Raw genomic sequence first — 22,998 nt, 5'->3', positions numbered from 1 at the left:
ACAGTAACACAATATCAATGGTTTTCCTTTCAACTTACTACTGATGCTTCTTAACAAATAAGCCACTACTTTGGTAAATTATGAAGAATTCCAGCCATATTAAAAATGAATGAGGAAGAGATGTTTGGCATTTCTTCCCTACCTTGTAACATCCCACAGCTTTATCCACATATCCATCCGCTTCATACAGCTGACCCAGAAATTTATGAGCTTTAGGATCCCTCTCTTGGACGTTCAGATATGCAGATAAATATCTATTTAAAAAAGAAAAAGACATTTAAACTGTCATAACTTTAGGGATACTCCTAGGGTATGATAGTAAAGTCACAGTGATTGAGAATTTAAAATATCTACAAATGATTCCAATACTTTTATAACAAACAAATACAAGTATTTATCATAATGGTGGATAGCTGATGTCTTATCTGTGAAAATAAGGATATAAATACATAAATATTGCCATACAGGGACAGAGTAAAAAAGATCCATCAAACCCAGTACCCTGTTTCCAACAGTGGCCAATCCAGGTCACAAGTACCTTAAGGAGAAAATATGTCTGTCTTGATAATTCTTTTTCCTCGTCAGCAAAAACATTCTGCACAATTGGGTTATCACTTCCTACCAGCAGATGGAGATACAGAAAACCAAATTCTATGAGTGACATCACTGGTATAAACTGTGACAATCCCTTGAACAATCCAGTATGCATCTACCCAATTAGCAGAAGGTCCCTTTTGCAACACACCCATGACCCATCAACCTCTATAGCTGCAAAATACCACAAAGGACACTCATTATGATGCATATACCAGGATATAGTAATATCATGGGAACCTCATATTGCTGCCAATCAGAATAAAAATTGGTCTTTTTCTGAAAAATGTTTTTTTTTTTTTTTTTAAAAAGGAATCGCAGAGCATACCCAGAACCCTGGGTTGAGGTTTTCCAAAGGCAGGACTACAGAACTGCATTGCTAAAGGAAAGAAAATCAGTTAAGAATTTCTCCTTCCTTCACATCAGCACCATTGCTCTGCACGACTGGGATGTATCAAAGCAAATCTATTGGGTGGGAAAAACACAATCCCCTCCACATGACAGTTCTGCCAAAGTCTGAGCAGACTCTGGCCAACACATCCAATCTGTTGTGCTTAGCAAAGGAATGGAGCGATGACCAAGTTCCTGCCCTGTAATTCTCCTCAGGGCCACCATCAGGGCCTCTGCCCAGGAAGCAGCCTGAGCCCTAGCAGCATTGGCCTTCAGTCCCAGACAGTTCTTGCAGATATAGGCAGACTCAGTAGCCGCCCTAATCCACCTTGCAATGGAGGCCTTAGAGGCTGCCTGGCCTTTGTGAGGGTCATAGAAAAGCACAAAAAAAAAAAAAAAAAAAAAAAAAAAAGATGGTCAGAAAGACATCCAGCTTGTGGAGCCTCCTTCCCCAGAAGTTAAGTGAAACCCTTCGCCTCAAAGGAGGGCAAGCAGACCTCCTGATACACATGTAACAGAGACACCACTTTCAGTAGAAAGGATAGGACCGGATGCAAGGACACAGTCTTCCATGAAGAAAAGATATAGGTTTAGACAGGACAGGGCCTGCAGCTCAGAAAACCTATAAGCAGAGGCAATAGCCACCAGAAACTATCTTGAGAGTAAGGTCCATGATGGGAGACCAGCACAGAGGCCCAAAGGGAGCCCCCAACAGGGCCTGGAAAACCAGACTGAGGTCCACAAAAGGAAAAAAGGACCAAGCGGAGGATGCATATGCACCACCCCCTTCAGGGATCGAGCCACCTCTCTGTGTAAGGCTAGAGATACCCTTCACTATTCCCTGAAAACGGGACAGAGCAGTGCCCTAAACTCTCAGGGGAGCTCAAAGCCAGCCCCTGATCCAGGCCTTGCTGCAGAAACCCCTAAATAAAATTGGGGATCTGAGCCCTCTGGGGGGGGGGGGGGGGGGGGGGGGGGGGGGGGGGGGATAGCGACCATTTCCTGCACCAGAATTCAAAACCACACCAAACTCTGACATAAGCTAGGGATGTAGAGGACTTCCTGCAGTGGAGCACTGTAGAGACCACCACAAGGAAGGACTCGCACTTCTCTAAACGCTTCCTCTCAATGGCCAGACAGTAAGCCAGACGGAATCTGAGTTTTACATTTCTACAGGCCCCTGCCGGAGCAAACCTCAACCCCTGGACAGCAAAAGAGGCTCCTCCACCAGAAGGTGCCTGGTATTTGAGAGCTGTTATTGACGGCTTACTTTTTGTTTGGCTGATTGTCTAACCTTTCCTATTTTTATATTGTAGTTCCTATTTCCTTTTTCAGAATGTGCATCACTTTGTCCTGCCAGAGACAGTTAAAGTATAGAAATGAATGAATAAATGAAAAATAAATCAATCTGAATACCTGGGCCTGTGAGGCCAGTTCAGAGCCACCAGCAGAACTAGAAGAGGATGGCTTACAAACCTTGGCAAACAGTCTATCAAAGGCCACGGAGGGATGATGTAGAGGGGTTCCTCCAATGGCCAAAGGCTGAACTAGGGCTTCGATCCCCTGAGAGGCTGGCTCCCTCCTCCAACTGAAGAAAAGCTCTGTCACTCTGGACACCATCAGGTCCAACTGCAGGGGCCCCAGCGATCCACGAGTTGAAAGGCCTGCTGTCCCAACTCCCGGATCCAAGAGAGAGTGGCTGAGAAAGTCTACTTGCACGTTGCCCTTGCTCGCAATATGAATCATTGAAAGAGCCTACAAATGGCTCTCTGCCCACCAAAAGGCTTGCTGCTTGACTCCTGGTATATCACTAACTGCTTTCCCTTTGAAAAGCAACCAAAACTCCTACAGGGCTAACTGCACCGCCCAGGTCACCCTTCTGTTTGACCAGGTTCCTTGAGCCACCCGTCTCAGAAAGTGATCTCCCCAACCAAGGGGACTCACATGCGTGGTGACCAAAACACACTGAGGTGGATCCAGTGGAATCCCTCTCAGCAGGTGACCCAGAATGAAACACCAGGCCAAACTGAGTCTCGCCTTGGGCGTGAGAGGCAGAAGATGATGGAAACCCTGCATGCAACAGGGCCCGTTGCAGAAGGCATATATGAGCCCTCGCCCAGGGTACCACCTTCAGGGTCACAGCCTGTAGATAATCCCAGATCATGGGCTCCAGGAACTTGCACAACCTGTACTGCTGTGAGAAAAGCTTCTATGCTTGCTCCTATAAAAGAAACACCATCCCCCTGGCTGTGACAAAATGGACACCGAGAACTTCCAGGGACTGAGCCAAACTAGAGAGCTCTTGGGATGGTTCACTATGAAGCCCACAGATTCCAAGACGAAATGACCAGATGGGCATCTAGGACCAAACTGGCCCATTATCCAGGTATGGGTGAACCCAAACCTCTGGCACTGAAGGTACACAGCCACCACCATGACCTTGGAAAACATACTGGGAGCAGTAGTCCGGCCAAAGCGCAAGGCCCAAAAGTGAAAGTGCTGCCCCAACACACAGAAGTGCATATATGTCTTGTGATGAGCTGCGAGAGGATGTGGAGATAAGCCTTTATGGAGGTCCAGGGAAGTCAAAACTCCCTCAGTTGCACCAATGAGATGACCGGGGAGTTTCCATTCAAAAGTGCTAGAACCTCAGACAAGCATTCACCCCCTTGAGGTCTAGGATGGGGTGAAAAGAACCACCCTTCTTTGAAACCACAAAACAGATGGATTACCTTCCCAGGCCTCGTTCTTCCTGCAAAACAAGTTCCACCTTCCCTAGGTTGCACAGGTGCTGCAGAGTATGGGCAACAGCCTACTGCTTTGCGCTTTAGTGTTAAACCACACGGGTAAGCCATGGAAGCATCTAGAACCAGACAGGTGAACCCCAGAGAATACCTCTTCTCGATCACCTCCAAGACCCAACAACTTGGCACCTGGCACACCTTCATTGGGCAGACCAGGTTGCTAGGATACAGCCGGAGGGATAAAAGAACAAAGCTATTTTGGGACCACAAAAGGAAGACTGGTGGAAGGACTGACCCCTCCAATTCCCCTACCCTGGGACAAGAGCAACAGGTGGGACCAAAGAAGCCTGTACCTTTGAGTGCTCCCTAGAGGCAAAGGCTCTCTGTGCACTCCGTTCCAAGAGGCAAAGACGTCGAAAGGGAGTCGACCTGGGTGGCAGCCGACACGGATACCGCAGGCAGCACAGAGGTCGGGGACCTCACCACAGGCTGCTGCAGCAGACGGTACGGAAGGCGCAAGCACCTCAGACACCGAAGACTGGCGCAGCAATCCTTCCAGAAGCTCTGGAAGCAGGGCCCTGATGCACTCGAGAGCTGCCATCAGACGACGCTGCAGGGTCGGTAAAGGAGCCAGTGGCAGAATCTGTCGAGGCTCGGGAGCAGGCACCAGGGCTGCCAGAAGACGCATCGGCACCTCCTTAATAGAGGAGCCGCGATCCTCTCGGCACCGATGCTTCTCGGGTGCCGATTCCCTTGATGCCCCGGAGCTCCCAGCACCATGTGTTGGAAAATGATGACGGTGCTTCTTTTTTTTTTTTTTCTCTCTCTCTCTCACACACACACACAATATTAGAAGGGGTGGGGGCAGAGAAATGAAAAACAAGGAAAATTGATCCAAGGATCTAATTCTGTTTACACAAAAAAACATTGTATATAAAAGTGTACTGTAAAAATCAAATATTAAATGCTTTTTAACTTTATTTCAAAACTTTTTTTAATGAATCAGTGGAGGGAAGGGGATTGCAGGGCAGAAAGGAGGATGCCTGGACATGGGGGGAGGGCAGGGGACAGAGCAGGGTTGCTGGATATAGGGGAAGGACAGGAGAGAGAGGATGGTTGGGGCACAGGGGGAGGCAAGGGCATACAGGAGGCCTACTGGACATGGGGGGGAGGGCAGAGGAAAGAGCAGGGTTGCTGGACATGGATCGGGGGAGGGGAAGGCAGGGGACAGAGGAGGTTTGCTGGACATGGAGGTGAAATTTAAAAAACTTGCCCGTTTTAACAGGCTTAACGGCTAGTATATATATAATTGGATGGGACAATGTGAGCTGAACACTCTGTTATTCAGGATTTCTGTCTTGCTTTGCTGTGTGCTCCAGGGGGAACAATTACCTTGTATATTTTTGGCTTAGTGATTATACCAATAAACCTTTGTTAGTGGTGCGCCTACAGCTAAGTATGATTGTACCTCTTATTTTCAGCATACGAGGCTGAAGTGTTTCCCCTCCCTGTGGGGGGAAAACACATTAGCCACAAAATAGCCTGTTAACCGAAAAAAGCAAAGACTCTTTTCCTGGGCCTGAGAGGAGTAGAGATCAAAGCCTACCCCACCTCAATGCGGAAAAAATAAAACTGATGGAACGTGCTCACGTGGGAAATCAGTCCGCGCATGCGCGGTGCGTGCTGCACGAGCGCCAGAAGGCTCTGGCAAAACGTTTTTTTAATATTTTGCTTGCAAAATGCCAATTCCTGGGCTGACGCGGACGTCGACCCACATGTGAGAACAAGCAGCCTGCTTGTCCTCGGAGAAGAAATGTTATATTGAAGTGCTAGCTTCATATCTCCTTAAGGGTAAAGTGATTGTGGGTAGGAAATAGTATGAATGGAGAAGGTTATGATTTAGTATGAATGGATGGAATGTATGTGGAAGACAGAGGATTAGAAGGACCTGACAGAATCCAGTAGTTGTTTTTATACGTAGGTTTTTGATACTAATAAAGAATTTATATTAAATAATGAGGCATATTTTTAAAGCACTTAGCCTTCCAAAGTTCCATAGGTTTCTATGGAACTTTGGAAGGCTAAGTGCTTTCAAAATATGCCTCAATGTGTGGCACATTCATTAGGGATATCCTAAAAACTCAACTCGTTTGAATTTGAGACCCCTTGCTCCAGATGTAGCACACAATGGTTATTCAGACCACTCCTTATTAGCCTTCCCAAAGCACTTAAACCCATTAGGTGCCTTAGGTTGCCTTTTCGTTTGTGAAATATCATACACACTTATTTACTATGAAATACTACATTACCTTTTAGCCAGTTCATATTCTTTAGCTTCAAAGTACAGTTTAGCAAAAAAGAATCCCTTAATTGATTTCTGAGGGAAGAAGAAAAGAAATTGTTTACATTTAAATACACTTTATGAAAAAGCTATTGCCACAAAGTAACACTATACTGTCTTCTCCAATTTAGAAACATCAAACTGTGTTAAATCACAGCAAAACACGCTTTCAAAAGTATAAACACACTGTTTTCAACCATGCTTCCAGGTGCTTTTACATTCAGTGAAATTTGAAAATTAGAACTTTTGAATTAAAAAAAAAAAAAGCAGCAACTGTGTTACTATTGCATAAAGCTCAACTTTTGAGAGCTAGGTATTTTTGGGACACCGCCAAACACATACCTACAATAAAGCACTTGTGGGGCAACCTACACAGAACAGCAGGTGCAGCACTAAAAGGCAATATTATTTTAATAGGTTAGATGAAGAACACAGGGAACATGCTCACGGCTGTTGTGCATACATTGCTGCTGAATATTCAGGATGGGCCATTTTGGTTTTTCTACTGTCATGAATTATGTCACTTCACACCTGGTAATTCAAAGAAAATTTCTGAACAATTAAGAGCAGCTTTGCCCTGCAAAATTATTAGTGCCACTTTTTTTTTTTTTTTTAAAGAAAATTACTGAAAACTAGTAAAAAAAAAAAAAAGGCCCGTTTCTGTATGAAAAAACGGGCGCTAGCAAGGTTCCCCCCTCCCCCGGTCTCTCCCTGTGTCCCCTCAGAGTTCCATGCGGTCCTCCCTCCCCTCTGTTTGTAGACAGGAGTGGACGTAAGGCTATGTAGTGCAGTGTAAGCAAGGTAGGCAATTTGGTTAATCTCTGTTTCCCCTGCCCCGTGCAGCCGTCATCGCCAAACACTCAAAAGAAAGCAAACCTGTGAGGTGCTGCATCCACGTTGTCGTTGAGGTGTTGGCGGGACGGCATGAGTGTAAGTCCCTCCCTCACACCCTCCGACGTTGAGTGTCTCTGGCTGCCTGCCTCCCCCCCAAAGCGGTTTTGTCCCGTTTATGTACGCTCGTTTTGGTTTTGTCGGCGCATTGGCAGCTGATTGTCAGGCAGGGGGAGAAACTCGCTCCTCCCTTTCCGTTGCGTTCCTTTCGTTCACTGAAATTGTTCCGCCCTCGACATCATCACGTTCAACGTGAGAGCATGACAGAGACATGGTGAGTGGAGAGGCTTCACCACCACGAACTAACGAACCCTTCACGGAAGTGGGTGGAGCTTGGGGCTTCATTAGAACGTTGGGGTTGCGAATTATGTCCAGATGGGGCATGGCCGAGGGTGGGTGTATGAGTGAGAGTGACTGGTGCTGACAGGCTACAACGGTACAGGGCTTCAGTGTTTCCCTGCCACACAGTGAGCTTCAGAATTGGAGGTGAGAATTATTTATATAGATTTGCTTTGTAAACAATTGAATGACTATTCAGATCAAAATAAGAATTTATCATCACTGTCAGTCAGGATTCTGTACCTTTGTTCGTGAGGAAGGGGGAATCAAGGTAAAGACTGCTTAACTATATTTTTAGGTCCTATAGCAGCATTAGAAACACTGAATCAGTGGTCTTTGTTAAGTTTAAGTTGGGGCCACTTTCAGTCAAAAAAGGCTGAAAGGGAGCCAACATCCATCTCCACCAGGCCTCAGTCACACATACAGAACACAGATAAGCTGTGTTTGAAGAGATGTTAAGTAACCACAAACTAAAAGAACCAACACAGATAAAAATTAAACTAAACCGTAAGCTGCCTGACTTTACATACATGCACACACCAGAAAAATGGACAGAAGTGCATTCCTCTTGTACAGTGTGGTTACTCACCTGCAAATGACATTCTCCGAGGACAGCAGGACACGTTACCATATGTGGGTAATATCATCTGACAGAGCCCAGTATGGGCGCTACCCAGAATTCTATTTTCTAGAAGCTTTTAGCAGCCCCAACCACACATGCTCTTTTAGAGTGGAGGAGTAGCCTAATGGTTAGAGCAGTAACTCGAGAACCAGGGAAAATCAAGTTCAATTCCCATTGCAGCTCCTTTGTGATGTTTAGTCACTTAACCCTCCACTGCCCCAGGTATATATTATACCTGTATATAATATGTAAACCACTTTGATTGTAACCACAGAAAGGCAGTATATCAAATCCAATCCCCTTTCCATACTTTCCCGCCTACCTCAATCACATGGGACCAGGCAGTTGAATACAGAAGCTTAGGAAATAACAGCAGCTTCTAAGGAAGGTGAGAGGGTATGTGGTAAATGTGTGTCCTGCCATCTTCGAAGAACACCTGCTACTAGCGAGTAACTTTTCTGTGAGGACAAACAGAATTATCATATGTGGAAATCCCTAGCTACCAGGCTCACTGAAAACAATGGTAGACTATCGAGACTTGCAACAGGCAAGGCCAACCAGAAACCACTTAAACTCTTAGGAACAGTCCTGTTGTGTTGACGCAGCCTGGAACAGAACAGAAACACAGATCTAGGAGGGTGGAGTTGCATTCTAGACCCCAAACAAGTTCTGTAGAACTGTCTGACTGAACCGGCTGTAGCATCGGGAATTCTGCTCTAGGCAATAGTAGGATGAGAATATGTGGGCTGAACACCACGTTGCAGCTTTGCAAATCTCCTCAATGGAGGCTGACCTCAAGTTAGCCATAGCCATGGCTCTTACATTGTGAGCACTGACATGACCCGCCAGTTAGCCCAGCCTGGGCATAAATGAAGGAGAAGCAGTCTACTAGCCAACTGGACAATGTACATTTACCAATGTCTGCCCCATCCTGTTTGGGTCAAAAGAAACAAAAAGCTGGGTGGACTGTCTATGGGCTGTAGTCCCCTCCAGATACGTGGCCAAGGCTCACTTGCAGTCCAGGATGTACAATACAGTTTTGCCTGGATGGACAGGACAACTGACCTATTAAAGATGGAATTCCAACACTACCTTAGGAAGGAACTTTGATGACATCTTGCTTAAGGCAGATCAGCAACTAGGGTCTGAAGCTCGCCAACTCTGCGTGCCAAAGAGACCACCACCAAAACCAAGACCTTCCAGCTCAAGAAATTCAGATAGCAAGTGGATCAAAAGAAGCTTTCATCAGCTGGGTGGGGACAACATTGAGGTTCCATGACACCACTGGAGGTTTGATTTTTTTTTTTTTTTTTTGGGGGGGGGGGGTCTCTGTCAAAAGCAAACCTCTCATGAATCAAACTAAAGGCTGTGTAGAGATGGGCATGCCTTCCATATAGCGATGGTAAGTGCCAATTGCACCGAGGTGAACCAGTACAGAACTAGTTTTCAGCCCAGACTCGGAAAGGTGTAGGAGGTATTCAAGAAGTTTTTGTGTAGTACAGAAGAAAGGATCTAGAGGCTTGCCCTCAGACCAGACAGCAAACCTCTTTCACTTAAAATTATATAATCTCTTAGTGGAATTTTTAATGGAAGCAAGCAGGACCTAGAGAATACCCTCATGCAGTTGAAGAGATGCAAGTTCTCAACATCCAAGCCATGAGAGTTAGGGATTGGAGGTTGCTATGCAGAAGAGACCCTTTGTTATAAATGATGAGGGTCAAGAAAACACTCCAGTTTCCACAGATCTTTGGAGGACAACTCCAAAAGACAGACCTACTGCTTTGGCCAGTAAGGTGCGCTGAAGATCATGGTTCCCCAGTTCTGCTTGAAATTCAGTAGTCTTCCCCACAAGATGTATGATAGGATATACATATAGAAGGCCTTCTCCTAATTGAGAAGGCAGGCATCTGATGCTAGTCTACCAAGTGATCTCAAGTTTGGAGCAGAACGGAGGGACTTTGTTGTTGAGATGAGTGGCAAAGAGATCCACCAAAAGGGTGCCCTAAGCTCAGATCTCCCAGGCAACGCCCACGTTCATCACCCTGCTCAGACTTGTCAGCCAGACAATTGGCCCTGAGCACATGCAATTGCTGGAAGCCCACTGCCACCTCCTGACAAGTATGATACCGTATACTTCCCTGCTTTTTGACATAGTGGATTGCTCCTTTAGATGAGAATAATTTGGTGCTTTAGCCAATCTCAGAAAGCCTTTAGAGCGTCCCAAATGGCCTTTAGCTCCAGGAGATTGATGTGAAGCTGAGTCTCCTGGGCAGACTAGTAAGCCCCCCAGCCCAGGTTGGATGCATCTGTTATCAGTGTCTTGTGAGGAATAGGAATTTGGAACAGGAGTCCCAGTATCAAATTGTGCTGAATTGTCCACCATAAGAGTGGCTCCATAAGCTTCAAACTGACAGTGATGTCTGCTAGGGTCCACTTGACACCACTGGGAAGCAGGGGTCCACTGGGCCTCTCTGAAATGAAGAGATGCCATGGGTGTGATATGTACATTAAAAGCCACATGGTCTAACAACCTCAACATCTACCAAGCTTTGCTGAACCTGATTAAAAATGCTGATCATGGCATCTGTCCTGGAAGTTGGGAGTTAGGCTTGAGCCTGTACTGTGTCTAGCAGGGGTCCAATTAATTCCAATTGCTGAACGGGGGAGGAGATAGGACTTTGGGTAGATGATGATGAAGCCTAGTAATATCCAGCACCCAAGTAATTCTCTGCACCGATTCTTGAGCACTTTCCTTTGACGTGCTCTTCACATGGCAACTGTCCAAGAAAACACATACACTCTCAATCTGCGTAGCGATACTGCGACTACCATGAGGCATTTAGTGAAGACTCTGGGAGCAGACATGAGGCCAAAAGGCAGTACATGATACTGGTAATGGTGTTGAGATACATCCTGTGACTGGGACATATCTGTATATGGGGTGTAAGCATACTTTATGTCCAGAAAGCATAGCCAATTGTTTGCCTGAATCGTTTGGGGGGGGGGGGGGGGGGCAGGGAAAACATCCTGAACTTTTCTTTGACCAGATATTTGTTCAGGTCCACGGTTTATTTTCTTGGACATGAAAATGTATTTGGAACGGGAAAATTATGTGTTACCTGGTAATTTTCTTTCCATTAATCATAAAAGACGAGTCCCTCAGGAGTGGGTTATATCCATCTACCAGAAGGTGGAAACAGGATAAAAGCTAAACTCTACCTATATATATAGGACAGTCCTTGCATTAACAAAGTAGAAAGACAGCCCAAGAACAACATGGAAAACAGTTAATTAATTCATCCCTAAACAGAAACCTGCAGAACAAACCTACAAACAAAAAGTCAAACAAGGGTGGGAAAACCAGACTCATCTGTTGCGATTAATGGAAAGAAAATTACCAGGCAAGGCACAATTTTCCCTTCCCTTACATCTAGCAACAGGTGAGTCCCTGAAGAGTGGGATGTACCAAAGTATTCTTCAAGAAGGGCGAGAAACCGGGCCAATGGCAGAAAGTACCGACACTCCAAAGGAACCATACTGGCAGCGATATCCACAAAAGGTATACAACGAACACCACATTGCCAAAGGGCAGATATCCTCTAGAGAAAAAGCCTACGATGCTGCCTAGGAAGTAGACATGGCCTGCTTAGAGTACACCTGCAGTGACAATGGCAGAGACTTGCCCACCAATACATAAGCCGAAGAAAAGGCCTCCTTAATCCAGCACGCAATAGTACCCTTACAAGTAGATTCCCCTCTATTCACCCCTCCCCACAAGAGCAGAACAAAAAGATGATCAGAACAGCAAAACTCATTGGTGAATTCCAGGTAACTAAGAGCACGCAACACACGTCCAAAGCCCAGATACAAGAAATCCTTGCTACAATCCTCCTGCTGAAAGGATGGCAGAAACACAGGATGGTTCAGATGAAAGAGACCACCTTAAGCAGAAAGGAGGGAATCTGTCCAGTCACACCCACCATAAAAAAAAGAGGTAGGGATCCCTATAAGAGAGACTGCAGCTCTGAAATCTGACAATAGTGACCAAAAAGGCTGCCAACACGAAGAGGCTCAAACGGGACCTTCTGGAAGGGGAAGAGGGTTACGATAGTGCATACTTTTTAAAGGTAATGGTAATAGTAATGATGCTTGTAAACCATCAAGAAGGTTCAAAGCAGATAACACAAAAGACAGATTACAAATGAAATAAGGAAAACAGAAGTTAAAAAAAGACTGAAGCCTAACAACAAAATTTTTTTAAACAAGTCTTCAACTGTTTCTGATATAATAAATAAGAAGACATTATCCTTATCCCAGCAGGCACAGAACACCATGCCAACATTGCCTGACAGGCTTTTTATATTTAACTAAAACAAATGAAGGAAAATAGACAAAGCAAGATTCCACAGCTCTTGACAAAAAAAGAAAGAGGACAAAGAGTATAAGTATTCTGGGCAAGTACCTCTAAACATTTTATGTACCGAGCATGATAATTTTTTTTTTGGGGGGGGGGGGGAATACATGCTTTGATAGGCAACCACTAATGAAGTTCCATCTAAGCAGGTGTAGGTAGCATGGTCAGTCTTTTTTTTCCTCAAAATCAACTTTGCATTACCTGTAATCAATCAGGTTTGCCGAAATTAGACAATATAGCCCATTACAGTAGTCCAGTAGCAAGTACCATCGCCTGGACCAAAATTTAAAAATGCTTTTCCTCAAAAAGTGCACAAATTCTTCTAAGAATGTAACTTTTAAAAAGGTCGTTTTTTTACAACTGCATCAATGTGTGGCTTCAAAGATTAAGATACTTCTAAGATTCTTGGAGTCATTTTACATACAACTTTTAAAAGTAAGCTCGTCAGGAAAAAATAATTCTGGAGGGTTATTATGCCCTACTCGGTCTAACCAAAGCAGCTTTGTCTTATCTCTGTTAAGTTTAAATCCGTGTGCTGAACATAGCATTTCCAATTTTCTGATACAAGATATAGTCAGTGGTAAGGATAGATTTAATATATTTTGGATCAGTATTAATAAAACATATCTTCAACATATTAAAAAAAAATAGGCACCAATAGACAAGAAACTGTAACAGAAAGGTGACATGTATACATTAAATATGACTGGCGATAACTGGTAGCCCTGTGGTACTCTGCACGGTGGAGTCCAGCTATCTGAAATATTATCAGTAATTTTCATCTTGTAATACCTGAGAGTCCCCCAAGGATCCCCCCCTTTCACCAACCCTCTTCAACCTAATGATGATACCCCTAGCCAAGGTACTAGCCAATCAAAACCTCAATCCTTACATACATGCAGACAATGTCACGATCTACATCCCGTTCAAACATGATCTAAGGGAAATCACCAATGACATCATCCAAAGCTTCCAAATCATGCACTCCTGGGTGGACACATTTCAGCTAAAACTCAACGCAGAAAAAACACAATGTCTTATACTCACCTCACAACATAACACTAGTAAGTTCACTACCATTACCACACCTACCGTTTCCCTTCCTGTCTCAAACACTCTGAAAATTCTTGGAGTTACCATTGATCTAAATCTTACACTCAGCCACGTGAAGAATACAACTAAGAAAGTGTTCCACTCCAGGTGGAAACTCAAAAGAGTAAAACCTTTGTTCCCAAGATCCATCTTTCGCAACCTAGTACAGTCAATGGTACTAAGTCACCTGCAATGCAGAGAACAGACTATCAAGAAACTCCAAACAGCCCAGAATACCGCAGCCAGACTCATATTTGGAAAAACAAAATATGAAAGTGTAAAACCCCTAAGAAAAAAAATTGCACTGGCTCCCACTTAAAGAACGTACCACGTTCAAGATCTGCATAAAATTATCAACGGAGATGCCCCATCCTACATGCTAGACCTTGTAGACCTCTCCCCCCCCCCCCCCCCCCAGAAATGCTAAAAAATCTGCCCGCACATTCCTTAATCTACACTTCCCCAGCTGCAAAGGAGTAAAATACAAACTAACACATGCGACCAGCTTTTCCTACACGAGCACACAGATGTGGAATGCACTACCAACAAGCCTGAAAACAATTAATGAAAACAACTAACTTTCGCAAATCTCTGAAAACATACCTCTTCAACAAAGCCTACCTCGAGAACCCATGGCTTAATTATAACACCTCACCATTCCACCCTTCCCTGAGAGTCTTCTTTCTATAACTGTTTGACTAGTTCTTTTTGTTACCCTTGATCCTCTGTAACACCAATTGTTTCTGTTTACCCTGGAATGGCAATGCCATAACAGGTCTGTGTAAGCCACATTGAGCCTGCAAATAGGTGGGAAAATGTGGAATACAAGTGCAATAAATAATAAATAAGAATAAGAAATTATTTTTATTCAGGCCAAGACCTCGCCTGAAATCCCTAATGAATTCAATTTGTATAACAGTATTTCATAATATACAGCATCAAATGTGCAGTTAAATCAAACTGGACAAGAATACTATGTGCAAATAATGTTTTGATCTTAGAAACACTGACAGCCCACCGAACAGAATTCTGGCACAATAAGGAAAAGTGCAGGAAAAGCATCAGCTCATTAACAAATCAGAATTACTGACCAATGCTCAACACTGACAACATGGAAATTATATACATGCTGTTAGTGTTGTGCATCATTGGCAAAGGGGTCCAAGCGCTCCTGGCGCATGAGAGCCATGTGGTAGGCACAGCTTTTGTGCGTATGGCGGGGCTGGTGGTTGGGAGGCAAGGATAGGGCTGGGCAGACTTATACGGTCTGTGCCAGAGCCGGTGGTGGGAAGTGGGACTGGTGGTTGGGAGGCGGGGATAGTGCTGGACAGACTTGTACGGTCTGTGCCAGAGCCAGTGGTTGGGAGGCAGGGCTGGTGGTGGGGAGGTGAGGATAGTGCTGGGCAGACTTATACGGTCTGTGCCTGTGCCAGAGCCAGTGGTTGGGAGGTGGGGCTGGTGGTTGGGAGGTGGGGATAGTGCGGGGCAGACTTATACGGTCTGTGCCCTGAAGAGCACAGGTACAAATCAAAGTAGGGTATACACAAAAAGCAGCAAATATGAGTTATCTTGTTGGGCAGACTGGATGGACCGTGCAGGTCTTTTTCTGCCGTCATCTACTATGTTACTATGTTACTATGTAATGATCGGTCCCTTACCCCAACCCTTAGAAGTTGAAAATTTGCGAGAGGGTCTAGTGGACCTCAAAACCTCCACCCCCCCCCCCCCCAAAAAAAAATACCTTGGTGGTCCAGTGGACCTACGCCCCCCCCCAAATTTAACACTGGACCCTGGTGGTCTAGTGTAATTCCACTCCCTGACCCCCTCCTCATACCCTGTGTAGTCGGAGGCAGGTCCACTCCCTGCAGGCCAGCCCGCCTGCTGCAAAATGGCAGCACAGCCATCCCTGCCTGGTTCATCCTGGGATGCAAAGCGAGGAGTGAAAATGTCATTAGTCTTTTTTTTTTCTTATATGGTTCTTAGCCCCACCCAGTGCAGGGCAGAAGCAGGGCGCTGCCATTTTGCAGTGGGCATGCCCAGAAGCAAGAGGAAGTAGACATCCCTCCTGCCTCCAACTACACAAGCTATGAGGAGGGGGTGGGATTATACTAGACCACCAGTGCCCAGTGTTAAATTTGGGGGGGGGGGGGGGCTTGATGGGCCCATTCAACCACCAGGTTATTTTGGGAGGTCCACCAAACTGGGGATTTTGCCAAGGTTGGGGGGGGGGGGGGGGGGCTCGGCAGCAGCAGACTCGTCTGTCACAGCCTGAGTCAATCAGCGCTCAGGCACAGACAGGAAAGGTTGCACAGAACCCCAACAGCTCTGGAGCTGTCAGTTTTTCTGCAGCTAGAGCAGGGGTTTTCCATGTGCTGGTTTTCTGTGCATTGCACAGAATTACTAATGAATTCATTTTTATACAAACAAGCTCATCAGCATGGGACTATCGATCACTGGTTCCGAGCACTAAACTAAAGCAGTGGCCAAAAGCCTCTGAGCACTGCACAGAAAAAAAAAAGTCTAAATGAAACGCTGCAAGCCCGGTTTGCTTTGAACCATCAGGCCCCAACTCCATAGAATAATATGGCCAACAGCCAAATTGTAAGGGATGTCAGCAATCAAATTTTACTAAAAATTCTTACAATTCTGCAACATAGGCCTCTGCTAAATTAGTCACCAGTGGAATACTGGCTACTGGCCTATAACTCACTGGAAACCCTCTGTCTAGTGAGGCATTTTTAGTAAGTGGGGTTAAAATTATACCTCCTAACAGTTTTTTTTCCAGGAGGTGCATTTTCCATCTATTTTGGATCATCATTAACCAATCTAAAATATGAGGCGGAGGATCCACCATTAAGTATGCAACTATCCAATAAGCAAGACGTTAGTAATTCTCTCTCTCTTTATTTTCCCAGTTGTATATAAATTGTTCTATTCAGCACGATTTCCTTATCAAGTCTCAAAATAGTTCAAGCCAGAAAATGTTCAAGTTTTTTTCTATTTCAAGAGTTTTTGACGTTATCATGAAACGTCATTGCTATGTTATAATTTTCATTGAAGTTTTTGTCCAGTATTTTCTCACTTTCCCCCCCTGTTTACTAAGTCATACGGCAATGACAACACAACCAATTCAAAATAAACAGGCGTGTTTGTCTGTTTGCTCTTTTAGATAATCTACAATAACTGTGAAGCAGATCTTGAGTTGCAAATGAGGGAAAAGTCTCAACTGCTATGGCTATATTTGCACATGAGTGTTCATTGTATAGCACATAGAAAAAGTCATCATAGACTTAAAAAACCCTCTAGTCTGTAATCAAAAAGTATTTTTTAAATTTTTGTATCAATATATGTGTAAGCCTGATTAGACTTAAAAAATCAGTGATCAAATCAAAAATATCTCAAAGAAATAACTGTGTCCAAAATATATCCAAACAACATCACTTATCTTATCCAGAATCATGGAACAATATCGTTCTAGTAAGGCGGTGGATCCAAAAAAGGTTTATAAATGCATTGGTTCCTACGGTCCCGTTTCGTAAATCTTCATCAGGGAACCCGCTATTTTATTGAACCCCGCACCATGATCGCTGTCGATGAATCAGAAAGAAAGAAGGTATAACTCAACAATAACAAATCCATTAAAAACAGATAGTAAGTTCAAAATTATCATAATCCCTTAAGAGCAACATCATGTCGTTTTACCTCTATTTGCAATGAAATTCACACGAAAATTGTGTCTTCTGGAAAGAATTGTTGGCGTCCTCACCTGACTTCAATGTGAATTTAAAGAAAACTTTACCCAATCAATAACTGGAGCGTCAAATGACGCACAGATGACATAGTCCTATCCTCGACTGCCAAATCGGTAATGAATTTAAAGGGCCATTGAATAACATATGTTGTTTCAAAGGAATGCTCCCCATTGTATGGTTGAATTCAAGCCACTCGGTTCCAAAGTCTGTAATCTGTGGATCCATCTTTGTTCTGCCTGAAGTAGCAGTTTGCTTCGATCTCCACCTCTGATGTGTGTCGCCACATGATCAATCGCTGTGCATTGAAAATGTTCAAAATTGTGTTTGAATTCTTTGCAGTGAGAAACTAAAGGGGCTCCACTTTTTAAAGAATTAATACAAGACTTGTGTTCACTCAATCTCGTTTTTAAACTTCTGTCTGTCTTACCGATATATAATTTTTCGCACGGACATTTGAGAAAATAGATCACGTGATCAGTTTTACATGTGGTAAAATGTCTGAATTTGTATATTTTACCATCTGTTGGATTGCAGAAACTGTCATTTTCAATCATAATGTCACAAAATGAACAGGATCCACATTTAGAGTGAAAACCTGTACCGATGTTTTTTCTGACCACAATATCCGCTGGACATAAAAGTTCCCTTAAATTGCGTTCTCTTGAAAAAGCTATCTGTAATTCAGAATTATTGAATAAGGGATGTTGTTGTACAATATCCCAATTTTTTCTGATTAAATTGGCCACCTCTTCCCCACCCTTCTGATATTTTACAACAAAAGTGTGTTTGCGATTTTTGTATTCAATGCCTGATCTGTTGTTATTGGAAAGTAATAAAGATCTATTATTAAATTTAGCTCTTGTATATGATTTCTTGAGTACATGCACTGGATAGCCTCTTTGATGTAGCGAATGGGCTAATCCTTTTGCCTGTTGTTTAATCAGAAAAAATTGGGATATTGTACAACAACATCCCTTATTCAATAATTCTGAATTACAGATAGCTTTTTCAAGAGAACGCAATTTAAGGGAACTTTTATGTCCAGCGGATATTGTGGTCAGAAAAAACATCGGTACAGGTTTTCACTCTAAATGTGGATCCTGTTCATTTTGTGACATTATGATTGAAAATGACAGTTTCTGCAATCCAACAGATGGTAAAATATACAAATTCAGACATTTTACCACATGTAAAACTGATCACGTGATCTATTTTCTCAAATGTCCGTGCGAAAAATTATATATCGGTAAGACAGACAGAAGTTTAAAAACGAGATTGAGTGAACACAAGTCTTGTATTAATTCTTTAAAAAGTGGAGCCCCTTTAGTTTCTCACTGCAAAGAATTCAAACACAATTTTGAACATTTTCAATGCACAGCGATTGATCATGTGGCGACACACATCAGAGGTGGAGATCGAAGCAAACTGCTACTTCAGGCAGAACAAAGATGGATCCACAGATTACAGACTTTGGAACCGAGTGGCTTGAATTCAACCATACAATGGGGAGCATTCCTTTGAAACAACATATGTTATTCAATGGCCCTTTAAATTCATTACCGATTTGGCAGTCGAGGATAGGACTATGTCATCTGTGCGTCATTTGACGCTCCAGTTATTGATTGGGTAAAGTTTTCTTTAAATTCACATTGAAGTCAGGTGAGGACGCCAACAATTCTTTCCAGAAGACACAATTTTCGTGTGAATTTCATTGCAAATAGAGGTAAAACGACATGATGTTGCTCTTAAGGGATTATGATAATTTTGAACTTACTATCTGTTTTTAATGGATTTGTTATTGTTGAGTTATACCTTCTTTCTTTCTGATTCATCGACAGCGATCATGGTGCGGGGTTCAATAAAATAGCGGGTTCCCTGATGAAGATTTACGAAACGGGACCGTAGGAACCAATGCATTTATAAACCTTTTTTGGATCCACCGCCTTACTAGAACGATATTGTTCCATGATTCTGGATAAGATAAGTGATGTTGTTTGGATATATTTTGGACACAGTTATTTCTTTGAGATATTTTTGATTTGATCACTGATTTTTTAAGTCTAATCAGGCTTACACATATATTGATACAAAAATTTAAAAAATACTTTTTGATTACAGACTAGCGGGTTTTTTAAGTCTATGATGACTTTTTCTATGTGCTATACAATGAACACTCATGTGCAAATATAGCCATAGCAGTTGAGACTTTTCCCTCATTTGCAACTCAAGATCTGCTTCACAGTTATTGTAGATTATCTAGTAGAGTCAGCAGAGAATCTGTTAGGTATTCTGATGTTTGCTCTTTTAGCCACATTGAACTTTATGGCTAACTAATAAAAAAGGCCCGTTTCTGGAACGAATGAAACGGGCGCTAGCAAGGTTTTCCTGGGAGTGTGTATGTTTGAGAGAGAGAGCCAGAGTGAATGTAAGGGTGTGTGACAGAGTGAGAGTGAGACTGTCTGTGTGACAGTGTGTTTGTGAGAATGAGAGTGTGTGACAGGGCCCCCTCCCCTGTTCCTAATGCCCCTCACCCCGTTCTCTCCCCTCCTTTTCCTCCTCCTTCCCACACTTTGGGTTCCTTAAGGCTTTCAAAAGTCTATGTACCCCTGTGGCCCTAACGCCCAGTATCCGGATACCCCACCGCTTTCCTCCTCACCCCTCCCCCAAGATGTAATACTTTCACGTCCTTCATTTTTTTAAAAAAGTGTCCTATCTACCCTGTGTACAAATGCCCGGCATTCAGATTGTGTTCCTCTCGTAAACTTTCGTTTCTTTCATTCATTCAGAACTTGCCCCCCCCCCCCCCCCCCCCCCCGGAACACTTTTGGTTCCTTCAGTCTTTTAAAACTCTCCTATGTACCCTGTGTGCTAATGGCCAGCATTGAGATTGTTTTCCTGTCCCAAATTTGCATGTGTTTCAGTCATTCACAACTCCCCCCCCCCCCCTTCTCCAGTTTAACACTTTCGTTTCCTTCAGTCTTTTAAAGCTCTCCTATCTACCCTGTGTCCTAATGGCCAGCATTCAGATTGTTTTCCTTTCCCAAATGTTCATGTCTTTCAGTCAACTCCCCCCCTCCTCTCATTTAACACTTTCGGTTCCTTCAGTCTTTTAAAACTCTCCTATCAACCCTGTGTCCTAATGGCCAGCATTCAGATTGTTTTGCTTTGCCAAATTGTCTGTCACTGATGTTACTGAGGTCAGCGCGTGCCTGCCTAGCAGACCACTTCCGGCAGGCACGGTCCCAGGCACATCCTGCTGGAGGTGAGAATTATTATATAGGATGTGGGACAGAAATATCCTTTATGTAAAGTAATCTTTTTCAATAATGACCTGATCTTACATAAAGTAACAGGTGGAAACGAAGACCAATATCTATCTGCTAGACTCATCTCGGAGAAATAGCTAACCTTATTTTCATAATCTTATCTGAAAATTAATGAGCTAAATCTTCAGCTGAAGGACAAGAAACTGAATACTACTTTGTTCTAATGGGACAGTTGTTAGTGAATAAAAAAAAGCTTAAGCAATTTCTTTTCATCCAGTTTCTATTTCTGAATAATAAAACTTCCCTTTAGCTGACTGCTTTTAGACAATATAAAATGGCAATTCAGACTTCCATTACAATTTTGCCTCAAAATCATGAGATTTCCTCCAACTTGCAACAAGAGGTATTTTCAGTTCTGCTAATTCCCTCTTGTACCATGCTGTGTGGAGCCTAAGTGGCCTCATTTTCAAAACCAGAGCACTAATTTTATCAGCAATTGAAAGAATATTATGTCATATCTAAATGATTTAGATCATTAAGATCTATAAGCACCATTTCCCAAAATACAGCAAAATCAGTTCTTCCTCCGACTTACCTCAGGTACAAAAGGGGAAATAGAAAATGAAAGGGTAAATTAAGCTAGAAAATGATCTGACCAAGGAACTTGCTTCCATATCAAATTTCTAACTGTGATGGTGGTGATTTGCATGACATTATTTACTCATCAGTGAGTAAAATTTCATGTTAGGTTGTTTACCTTAGAAGCTGTGTCTTTATTCTTATATTATGTGAACTTCCAGATTCTGTGTTGTATTGCTTGATACCATGTTATATATGATCTTGTTGATTGCAATACCAGTGTGTTGATAGTGATGGATACGGATAGGTGCTGTAATAGATCCTTTTGCTGGATTTTCTGTATTAATTCACCTTTTATCTTTATTTTATGTTTGTATTACTGATGGCCTGTTCTCTTTTTGACTTGTTTTAATTTAAAATTCTAAATAAAGTGAACATTAAAAAAAAACTGTGTCCTTATTTATCTACACACAGCGCTTTTCTACAGTGACCTCAAAGTATCTGCTCTGAAGCAAGTACATGAACACACGCATTTTATAAAATATGTACATACAACCTAACCCTGCCTGTGCTCAACTCAAAACAGGGCTCAATCAACATCTACATTCAGGTGGCACAGAATATAGAATGCCTAATTTTATGACAGCCCTTTTCAGCAAATAAGATACTTTATACCCTAAAATACCTTTAAAAAGCATCTCCAGCATGTTGCTACTAAAATAGCATACAAGCCATAGAAAGAAATCAACTGTTTCCAAAGAGTCTCATTTTAACACGAAAATTTGACAGACTGCACAAACACCAAATCAAGCTCAAAGTGGCCAGTTAGGGATACGATATGGCCTAACGCCAATGGCCTTTTTCTTGCTCCCGGTGGACAACTCCCCCAAACCTGCCAAGTTCCTCATTCCAAGGAGACTTTTTGACTGGTTCTGGACTTCTGCCAACCCGTCCTCAACCTAGTGCATTATGGAACCTGCAGCACTCATTTCAATGGATAGCCTACAAATACTACACTGCTTTGGGATACACGTTTAAAGCCAAGACCGGCCAAAGCGTCTCCCTCCCTCCTGGAATAGATAACTTAGCAGCTCTGCTCCTCAGCCCGCTCATTTTTCCTGAGCAAGACCATGGCGAAAGAAGCATTTTAACTTCTGTCTCCTAGGCTCCGGCTACAGTGTAGTGCGCGGCGGCGGCCTTAGTGGCTCGCGCTGTTGCCTCTACGTGGTTCTGGGCTCGTGCCAACTTTATGGGACTCTGAGACCATGAAGACACAGCGGCCTCTCTCAAACCTGGGGCTCGCGCCGTCTTATTCTCCTCCTCCTACCAGGACTCTGAGCTCAGTGGCGCGCGACAAGCTCTATATTTGAATGTTGCGCAGATACCGGCCGCTAAGCCACCGGCGTTACCATACTCCCACAGCCCCGGATTCTCCCCAATCACCCCCCACTTCCTACTCCTGAACTCGCGTCTCGCACAACGGTGTTAGGCCTGGTCCCGGTAGAGAACCTCAAGACAGAGTACACAGGTTTTACCTCTCGCGGGGATGGTGATGAGCTCTGCAGCGAAGCGATATAACGCTCCACCTCGGCCTTGCTGCGCCTCATGGTACACAGCTCTCTCCCTCCTTCTCTCTTTCAGTTGCTTGCTGCTGCTACTGGTGGTGGTGGTTTCGATTCCTTTCGAGGTTTACCCTGTTCAGTGACGTAAAAACGTTTATGAACCACGATAGGACAAAAATAGCTATGTGTGACGAAAGTTTTAAGGCGTTGTAGAGAGCCTTGCGTCACTACCTTGCGACTTGGGAGTCTAGGGCGGAGTTTTGTTAGAAACGCGGCAGTGAGTGAAACGTATGAAATCAGTGGTCAGAGTGTAATGGTTTTAAAATATGTATTTAAGCAGTTCGTTTTATTACTCAATATTCCATAATACTTTGCGGATAGCTGTTTCTCAAACGCGTTGGGTGATACCAGT

General features: G+C 43.5%; 1 protein-coding gene across 2 annotated transcripts in view; it reads right to left on the bottom strand.

Annotated features, from left to right (window-relative positions):
• RGPD4 (RANBP2 like and GRIP domain containing 4) overlaps positions 1-22,754 on the bottom strand; it is a 294,599-nt gene extending 271,845 nt beyond the window's left edge. For both annotated transcript variants that reach the window (XM_030201471.1, XM_030201472.1), the window contains exons 1-3: positions 22,560-22,754; positions 6,038-6,105; positions 143-254 (exon numbers count right to left, since the gene is read on the bottom strand). In XM_030201471.1, the coding sequence (XP_030057331.1) occupies positions 143-254; positions 6,038-6,105; positions 22,560-22,631 (252 nt within the window). In that variant the 5' untranslated portion in view covers positions 22,632-22,754. The remainder of the gene's footprint in view (positions 1-142; positions 255-6,037; positions 6,106-22,559) is intronic.
• Between the last annotated feature and the right edge of the window lie 244 nt (positions 22,755-22,998).

This window comes from Microcaecilia unicolor, chromosome 4 (genome assembly GCF_901765095.1).
Source record: "Microcaecilia unicolor chromosome 4, aMicUni1.1, whole genome shotgun sequence".
In the NCBI taxonomy this organism is placed as follows: Eukaryota; Metazoa; Chordata; class Amphibia; order Gymnophiona; family Siphonopidae; genus Microcaecilia; species Microcaecilia unicolor.
This window is presented reverse-complemented; position numbering and strand designations above follow the sequence as displayed.